This window comes from Girardinichthys multiradiatus, chromosome 2 (assembly GCF_021462225.1).
Source record: "Girardinichthys multiradiatus isolate DD_20200921_A chromosome 2, DD_fGirMul_XY1, whole genome shotgun sequence".
Classification (NCBI taxonomy): domain Eukaryota; kingdom Metazoa; phylum Chordata; class Actinopteri; order Cyprinodontiformes; family Goodeidae; genus Girardinichthys; species Girardinichthys multiradiatus.
This window is the reverse complement of record NC_061795.1, coordinates 32,011,778-32,021,368: the sequence shown is the minus strand read 5'-3', so window position 1 is coordinate 32,021,368 and position 9,591 is coordinate 32,011,778. Positions and strand designations below refer to the sequence as shown.

Sequence of the window (9,591 nt, the reverse complement as noted above, 5' to 3'; positions counted from 1 at the left end):
AACAGAAAATAGGAAAGGACCGCACCAGTTGATAATACTTTGCACTGATAGGAGACATGATTACTTTCTAAATACAGACAGATTTCAGGTGTTTTCTTTGCTCTCAATCGGTTGTTGTGGTGTCTTTTCAAGTTAATACACATTATTTATGGACTTGTGTATGAATTTCTTTGTATGCATGGGTTAGTTGGCTGTTTCATTTACATGTCTAATAGTAATTTCCTCACTGTTGATGAGAAAGAAAAAACTAATTTCACCAATTTCAGAGGCATTGGTTAAAGTCGTTTGACAGGGCATTGACAACTTAAGAGCATAACTAATAATGGAAATAATGAGATTGAAATTAGTTTCAGCCCACTGTCTTGATTCAGGGAATTTTCAAAGTTCCCTCTTACACATAAGATCAATATAAATAAACAGATATGAACACCACCACTGGAAAACACAAAATACAGACATGACTAATATGATATCTTGATATTAACATATATAAAGGAAAATCCCTAGATCATAATGTCAGACAGTGAGCAGTTGGTTACTGGTTGCCCTACAGAACAACCCCAGCATTATGACCGACTGCATTCTGAGAAAACTTTGAAAACCAAACTACCAGTTGGTCATGTTTGCTCTGACTCCATCTTCTCCTGCCTTTTATAGTTTTCAGACAGTGGTAGCCTACATATCGCTAGCAATTCTAACGGATCATAACAAATCCAAAAGAAATATGTTGCTGAGATGAACAAAACCCAAGAGTATAATGTGGTCAACATACTCAAAAAGGTTTAGGTGACAAAGTACTTTCAGAAAAAAAATACATATTTATGTGTCTTAAATGATTTAAAATTACTATACTATTTATCCATAAACATAGGCACCTACTAGGGTATAAATAAACCAGGGAGCTATAGCATCAAAAGTAAAGGTAAAAGATCGCCTCATAGAGGGTGGGGACAGGTAAAGGTGGGAGCATCCTAATGGTTAAGGTTTGAAGATCCAGCCTTATGACAGTGTTGTGCTCTATACTGGGCATCAGAAGCCGGTCACCTACAAGTGTCCCCTGTCCAGCGTATGACACTTTGCCTGCTCTGTGAATCTGGAGGAAAAGAAAAACAACATATCAAAAATATATTGAAAGAATATGGGAAGTATATATATCCTCAGCTAACTCTTTTAAATGAATTGAATCAGTTCTGAGAATCTTCACCTGTCCCCATTTTTTGGATTTCACACAGAATGACGTCACTACATTTTCAGAGTTGTTCCCACCAACCACAAGCAGCTTGTCAGCAGCCCCCAGGAAGTAGAGGGTAGGAAGGTCTACGTCAGCTCTTGTCAGGGTGGGAAGCAGTTCAGACCATGAGTCTAGGATATAAAGACAGCACATCTGTATTTTATGTGTATGCATATGCAATGGCAAATCTGCAACCGCAGAACACAGAGCAGTTAGAATGGAAAATTGTTAGGTAGAAATGTTGTGCTTATGTTGTGCACCTTGCTTTGTGTTGTACTTCAGCAGTAATTTCTCTCCTGTCCTCTGAATGCTCCCCAGCACATAGATACATTCTCCAAGGCTGGTAGTGAGGGGAACATCATGGGATAAGGACACAGTGAACTGGAAGTCGGTGAGTGGCAATGAGGATACAAACCTAAAACAGAAATGATGCACATGACTTAAGGAAGCATATCTGAAGCGGGGAACAACATTTTATAAGATGCTTACAGTGTCGGTCAGAGGATTGCATGCATTTTTAATTGGTGCAAATGTTAGCGTTTGGGGTTTTTAATGAAGCATTTCAACCATGTTTTTTTCTGGGTGGAATGATGATACAACATACAACTTCAGGGAATTTCAAAAATTGGGCTTCAAGTTGGAGTGATAGGTTAATGAAGATTTGCTCTGATTAAAACATGTTCATAATTATACATACAGGCTCAAATATACAGTGGGGTGAAAGTGTTTGTTCCCTTCCTAATTTCTTTTTTTTTGTGCATGTTTGTCACACTTAAGTGTTTCTAATCATCAACACAACACAAGTAAACACAAAATGCATGCACTTAACTGTGCTGTATCACACTGGAGTTCACATTCTGTAGCCACACCCGGGCCTGATTACAGACACACCCGTTCATGACCTCAAGCTGAAACGAACTTGGGTTCTGCACCATGACAATGATCCTAAACACACCAGCAAGTCCACCTCTGAATGGCTGAAGAAAAACAAAATGAATACTTTAGAGTGGCCTAGTCAAAATCTTGACCTGAATCTATTGAGATGCTGTTGCAGGATCTTAAAAAGGCTGTTCAAGCTGGAAAACCCTCCAATGTGGCTCAATTACAACAATTCTGCAAAGACGAATGGGCCAAAATTCCTCCACATGGCTGTAAGAGTCATTTCAAGTTATCGCAAATGCTTGATTGCAGTTGTTGCTGCTAAGAGTGGCCCAACCAGTTATTAGGTTTAGGGGCAATCAATTTTTCACTTAGGGCCATATAGGTTTGGATTTTCTTCTCTCCTAATAATAAAAAAAACCTTAATTGAAAAAATACATTTTGTGCTTACTTGTGTTGTCTTTGACTAATATTAAAATTTGTTTTATGATCAGAAACACTTAAGTGTGACAAACATGTAAAAAAAGAAATCAGGAAGGGGGCAAACATTTTATTCATAACATTTTTACATAGGACTGCACGGTGGCGCAGTTGGTAGCACTGTCACCTTGCAGGAGTTTGCATGTTCTCCCCGTGCATGCTTGGGTTCTCACTGGGTACTCTGGCTTCCTCCCACAGTCCAAAGACATGCCTGTTAGGTTAATTGGTCATTCTAAGTTGCCCTTAGGCGTGTGCATGTTTGTTTGTGTGTTGCCCTGCGATGGACTGGCAACCTGTCCAGGGTGTACCCCGCCTCTCGCCCATAGACTGCTGGCACTGGCTTCCCCGTGACCCACTATGGAATAAGCGGTAGAAAATGACTGACTGACATTTTTACATATAACCAGAGGTGGGTGGTAACTAGTTACATTTACTCAGTTGCAACTTTTTGAAAAACAAAACAAAAAATTACTACTAGGAGTAGTTTTACTGCACTGTACTTTTTACTCCCACTTGAATAATATTATTTGGAAATATTGAACAAGCAGGTTTTTACCAAAAATGCACCAGACATAGAGACACATGTCTGTGTTTGGTGAGACTTCTGGTTTGTAAACAAGCTTCATTGTTTTGATGTTACTTTCTATCTGCTGAGCCTGCTGTGCCATTTGGAACTGAACATGAAGCAATTGTAGATATTGTCACTGGATATACTTTGCCATGTTCTAACACATATACACAACCTAATGTGATGGTTTTATATGGTTTTATGTTGTGGAAATGTGTGTTTCTTCTGCTCTAATTTGCCCTAATTTGTTATTTTGTAATCATGTGATTTAGTTTTACTCATTTTTATTTTTCAAAGTACCAGAACCTGCACATAATTAATATTTTCTCTGTATGATTACATGATTTTCACAAATTAAATCAGATTAAACAGTGCTACTCAAGTACTCAGTACTTAAATACAGGTCCTTCTCAAAATATTAGTATATTGTGATAAAGTTCATTATTTTCCATAATGTCATGATGAAAATTTAACATTCATATATTTTAGATTCATTGCACACTAACTGAAATATTTCAGGTCTTTTATTGTCTTAATACGGATGATTTTGGCATACAGCTCATGAAAACCCAAAATTCCTATCTCACAAAATTAGCATATCATTAAAAGGGTCTCTAAACGAGCTATGAACCTAATCATCTGAATCAACGAGTTAACTCTAAACATCTGCAAAAGATTCCTGAGGCCTTTAAAACTCCCAGCCTGGTTCATCACTCAAAACCCCAATCATGGGTAAGACTGCCGACCTGACTGCTGTCCAGAAGGCCACTATTGACACCCTCAAGCAAGAGGGTAAGACACAGAAAGACATTTCTGAACGAATAGGCTGTTCCCAGAGTGCTGTATCAAGGCACCTCAGTGGGAAGTCTGTGGGAAGGAAAAAGTGTGGCAGAAAACGCTGCACAATGAGAAGAGGTGACCGGACCCTGAGGAAGATTGTGGAGAAGGGCCGATTCCAGACCTTGGGGGACCTGCGGAAGCAGTGGACTGAGTCTGGAGTAGAAACATCCAGAGCCACCGTGCACAGGCGTGTGCAGGAAATGGGCTACAGGTGCCGCATTCCCCAGGTCAAGCCACTTTTGAACCAGAAACAGCGGCAGAAGCGCCTGACCTGGGCTACAGAGAAGCAGCACTGGACTGTTGCTCAGTGGTCCAAAGTACTTTTTTCGGATGAAAACAAATTCTGCATGTCATTCGGAAATCAATGTGCCAGAGTCTGGAGGAAGACTGGGGAGAAGGAAATGCCAGAAGTCCAGTGTCAAGTACCCACAGTCAGTGATGGTCTGGGGTGCCGTGTCAGCTGCTGGTGTTGGTCCACTGTGTTTTATCAAGGGCAGGGTCAATGCAGCTAGCTATCAGGAGATTTTGGAGCACTTCATGCTTCCATCTGCTGAAAAGCTTTATGGAGATGAAAATTTCATTTTTCAGCACGACCTGGCACCTGCTCACAGTGCCAAAACCACTGGTAAATTGATTACTGACCATGGTATCACTGTGCTCAATTGGCCTGCCAACTCTCCTGACCTGAACCCCATAGAGAATCTGTGGGATATTGTGAAGAGAACGTTGAGAGACTCAAGACCCAACACTCTGGATGAGCTAAAGGCCGCTATCGAAGCATCCTGGGCCTCCATAAGACCTCAGCAGTGCCACAGGCTGATTGCCTCCATGCCACGCCGCATTGAAGCAGTCATTTCTGCCAAAGGATTCCCGACCAAGTATTGAGTGCATAACTGTACATGATTATTTGAAGGTTGATGTTTTTTGTATTAAAAACACTTTTCTTTTATTGGTCAGATGAAATATGCTAATTTTGTGAGATAGGAATTTTGGGTTTTCATGAGCTGTATGCCAAAATCATCCGTATTAAGACAATAAAAGACCTGAAATATTTCAGTTAGTGTGCAATGAATCTAAAAATATATGAATGTTAAATTTTCATCATGACATTATGGAAAATAATGAACTTTATCACAATATGCTAATATTTTGAGAAGGACCTGTAGCCTTTTTAATTTTTACTTGAGTAATTTGTTTGGATGGCTACATTTTACTTCTACACTACTTGAGTAACATTGAAGTAGTCCTTCAAATTTTGGCTACTCTACCCTCCTCTGCATATAAACCCACTTCTGTTTGGTCAAATTCCCTTTAGTAAGTTGCAGAATAATCAGATATCTATTGTTTTCTGTTAACAAATTTCTGCTGTAATTCTGTCTCAATGTTTGACTATACTTTGCATCAAAGCTTCGTACAGAGCTCACTTAATATTGTTGGTTGGTTTTTTGGCATGGAGCTGATTTTAAAGATTAGTCGAAGCATTTTCTCAAGGTTTGAGGTACAGGAAAGTGTGGAGGCCTAATTTTAGCCTTATTTAAAAACTTTCAAAACCAGTTTTGATGTTTGTTTTGGAACACCAGGATCATTGTCCATATTAAACTGTGTAGCTTCAGATTTCAGAAAGCTAAAAGATTTGGAGCTAGCCCATCTGTCCGATTGTAACCCCATTATGCTATTCAATAGTGCAAGTGGCACTGAAAAAGATGATCAGCATAATGCTCCCACCACCAGGCTCTGCTGAGCTGGGCTCTCCTAGAAGAAGTTAGGAGGAGGGTACGGATTACCAGGAAGTATTGGACTCTTGGTCCAGTTTTAAAAGTAATATTTCCTCATTATCGAGATGCATAATAGGACAGAACATTTCTAAGGGGTTGCCTCCTCCCCAGGGAGGAACGTTTGATGTTATGAGCATCGAGTGCATTCATTAATTTCAGTCTTTAGTCCAACCTTTCTTTACATTTCTTTCCTTTATAATGCAATATCCTTTTTCATTATGTAAAGCAATTTGAATTGTCTTGTTGCTAAAATGTGCTACACAAATAAACTTGCCTTGCCTTACCATGCTTGACAGTTTGTACAGTGTTCTTAGGTTTGAAAGCTTCAGCTTGACAAAAAAAACTTTGAGTAATTAGGATATAAGGACAATCTTTGTCTTCTAAAGACATTTGGCTTATACTCAATCCTGTATGAATATTACTGAGCCTGTATGGTTAGAACATCTGCATTTAATTTAAACCTGTGCATCGTTTTTTTTATTTTTATTTCGTGAGATCGTAAGTCATATAATTACTCGTCGATGATGAATGTTAACTTTTGGCTGGCACTGTCGCACAGTGCTGCCATAGCTGTTTCATAAGAGCCCAAACCTCCATGTGTCCTCCCATGGATCGTAGCGCTCCACAGCTGTGTACAGAGCTGTGCTGGAGTCTGGAGTCACCAGAGAATCCAAATACCAGCCTCCAACTGCATAAATATAGCCTTCACAGGCCACTGCGCTGAAGTGTCTTCTGTGCTGTAAAACAGTAAATGGTGATCATTTGTTTAATGCTGACAAATAAAGGAAGGAAAACATTATTCATCTTGGACAATATAACCAGACAGATTATTGCATCAACGGACTGTTATACCTTTATCAGAGGTGATGTAGCCACCCATGAATTGTTTAAAGGATTATACCTAAATGAAGCCATAGTGAACTCCCAGCCTCTCTTCATGCGCTGCCTGTAGCCTCCTATGGCATACAGGTAGTTATACAGCACCACTGCAGTAAAACACCACTTATCCGCCCTGAAGGGAAGCTCTGTAAGTGTGTGCCAATCTCCACTGTCCTCTGGCCCATTCATGGTGAAAATGCGCCGGGCACATTCCGTTTCTGGGTCGTTCCAAGAAGTTAGGTTTTCTTTCCTGAAGCTGCACAGGCATCGCTCTCCTTTTACTCTCAGGTTGATGACTTCCTCCCTCTCCTCATCGCTCAGACACCTGGTGAATAAATCTGTCTCAATGATTTCTGAGGTTTCAGGAAACCATGAATAATAACTGCAAATACCTCAGCACATGTGGCAGCTCCAGCAGGTTCCAGCTCAAATAAGTGAATACTGTGTTCTTCAGCTCTAAACAGAAAATCTCCTGAGCAAGGCTCAAGTATGAAAAGCAGTTAGATGGACTGAGTTCATGTGTCAAGACTAACAGGCACCTTGAGACGAAGGCTTCAGCCAAAAGATAGCTGCCCACCTGAGGAGCAGGAAAGACAAGAGAGCGACTGAATTTAGCCTTAAACAACCTGTAGGGATATGAAATATTGACCAAGAAGGCTTTATATTTGACTGGATACCTGAATGTGTGACCCCAGTTCTTCTTGGGGAACTTTAAAATCATGATTGAAGCAGAACTCAAGGAGATTGTGGAAAATGGAGGAGGACACGTGATCAAGATTAATGAGGCTTTCTGAGGTCTCTCTCATACTGGATTGGGACAAAGCCCTGAAGTACTCGCTGCACTCTGATAGCTTATGGAGGTCCACCTTTGTAAAATTAATTGTAAAACTAGATTTTCATTAACTTGGCAAGTTTGGAAACTTACAAACTGATATGTACTCACATGAAAGGCATGTGTGCTGGTTTGGATTGTAACCTTGGCTCCATTTTCATCTCCTAGATGATACGTGCGGAGAGCCTCGTTAGTTTTCCACTCCTCTGAGTCTGCTTGACATGATCTTCTATGAGGGATACGGGTGGATGCTATCCAGTTGTTGGGAACCAAATTAGCACCCAACAGTCTTTTAATACCATGTTTCAGCCATACGATTAAACACTTAATGAGTATCATGAAACACTGCCTGATTGCATTAATCATACCGAGATTGTTCTATGAATATGAAGTATAGGAAATTGAAACGGTGCTGAAATGCAGCTTAGAAGCATTCATTCGAACATCCAGAACTATAAACTTTCCACCTAAAGACAGTTCAGCATGACCAAAAAAGCCACTATCCAATGTGAGGGAAAACAAAAAGCATGGTGGTCACCAGCTTGATTTCTTTCACTTTCTCAGCTCACAAAGTGATGTTTCTTTTCACCAGAACAAGATCAAAGCCATTTATATGGCATTCCAGAGTATATACCGACAGAATAAAAATAGCTGCAAATTAAAACAAATCCTCTGCAGCAGATCTTCTTTTTAATTTTTACTGGGTGTAAATGTTGTCGGAGAGTCCCTCGATCTTTGAGCAGAGCTGTCCATTTTGGCTGGTCTATTCTTAGATCTTGTAGGTGGAGCAACTGTCAGCTCTGTGGGATTAAATGTGGGACCCACACTGCTCTCAACGTCATCACTAGGGACTCAAAGAACTGGTGCATCTCAATAACTTAGAATATTTATTTCACTAATTTAGTTAAAGAGTGAACCTCATATACAGCATAATATAGATTCATTACATGCAGGCTGATTTCATTAGTTGCAGAATTATGTCTTGCAGGTAATAAAACCTAAAACTCAATTTCTTTGAATATTTTAATACACTGAAAACTGCAATATTAATATAAGACCAAAACAATGAGACTACTCACTACAGGAATGTTAAGTTATGGCCTACAAGACCATGGGGAGGACTGCTGACAGCAACAGTACAAGAGACAGGCTTCAAAAGCAGGGTGATCCAAAGAAGGTCATTATTAATTGAATTGGCTGTTTACACAGAAATCTGTACCCAATATTAATGAAATGTATAGTGGCAAGAAAAACTAGTGAAAAAAGGTGCAAAAGCAAAATGGGTTAACCGACGCCTTGGGGTAACTGTAAAGCAACACTGTAAAGCAAAGCATATTCAAGAGTTTGGAAGACATTCATGAGATGAGGGCTGCAGCTGGTTTCAGTGTTTCATAGGGTAGCACACACAGATGTATTCAGGAATGTGTTTTATCAAGTCCAGAATCAACAGTCATCTAAACGTGGATTTTAGAGTCCTTCATGCTTCCTGAGAAGCTTTAGAGACTGAATTTTATTCTCTACCTAGTTGGTACCTTCCTACAATACCAAAACATACTAACACTGGATTTAATGACCATGGTATCTCTGTGTTTGACTGACCAGCGCACTGGACCGACCTAAACCCAATACCGAATCTATGGAGAATTATCAAGAGTGAGATGAAAACAGCAGAGCCAACAACAACCCAGATGAGCTGAAGGCCGCTAGTAAAGCAACCTAGACTTTCTTAACATCTGAGTAGAGCCACGGGCTGATCGCCTCCATACGACACAGCATTGATCAAGTAATTCATCCAAAAGGAGCCATGACCAAATTCTGAGTGCAGGTACTGTAGAGTGTCCAGACATTGTTCAGTGGGCTGACATTTATGCATTAAAATCATAATTGTGTTCTCATGTTCTGAGAAACTGAATTTTGGTTCTCATTAGCTGTAAGCCATAATCATTAAACGGCACTAAAGAGTTGAAATATTTACCCTGTGTGTAATGAAACTACATGACAGTTTGTTTTTTAATTGATTAATATAAAGTAACATTTTATCATATAATTATATATAATTTAGTTAGATACTCCTGCACTTTGCAACTTTATGGAAGATTAACTTCAC

The 9,591-nt window shown here is 39.7% G+C and overlaps 1 protein-coding gene across 2 annotated transcripts; it reads right to left on the bottom strand.

Annotated features, from left to right (window-relative positions):
- Positions 1-633: 633 nt before the first annotated feature.
- On the bottom strand, positions 634-8,228 carry LOC124859046 (kelch-like protein 21). Of its 2 annotated transcripts, XM_047351516.1 has the most exons (9): positions 7,853-8,228; positions 7,596-7,735; positions 7,330-7,518; positions 7,045-7,229; positions 6,626-6,977; positions 6,365-6,510; positions 1,492-1,646; positions 1,205-1,362; positions 634-1,093 (listed from the first exon to the last, which is right to left on the bottom strand). In XM_047351516.1, the coding sequence occupies exons 3-9, from the start codon at positions 7,456-7,458 to the stop codon at positions 911-913; spliced, it is 1,308 nt and encodes a 435-aa protein (XP_047207472.1). In that variant the 5' UTR covers positions 7,459-7,518; positions 7,596-7,735; positions 7,853-8,228; the 3' UTR covers positions 634-910. The 2 variants fall into 2 exon arrangements, with proteins under 2 accessions (XP_047207472.1, XP_047207461.1); XM_047351505.1 differs by having other exon boundaries at positions 7,596-8,228.
- Positions 8,229-9,591: the final 1,363 nt, after the last annotated feature.

Coding starts and splice junctions, on each gene's coding strand:
- LOC124859046 (XM_047351505.1), bottom strand. CDS start 7,850: ATGATTAATGCAATCAGGCAGTGTTTCATGATACTCATTAAGTGTTTA. Junction 7,230..7,329: donor AACTGGGGTCACACATTCAG/GTATCCAGTCAA, acceptor CCTGCTCCTCAG/GTGGGCAGCTATCTTTTGGC. Junction 6,511..6,625: donor CTACATCACCTCTGATAAAG/GTATAACAGTCC, acceptor ACTGTTTTACAG/CACAGAAGACACTTCAGCGC.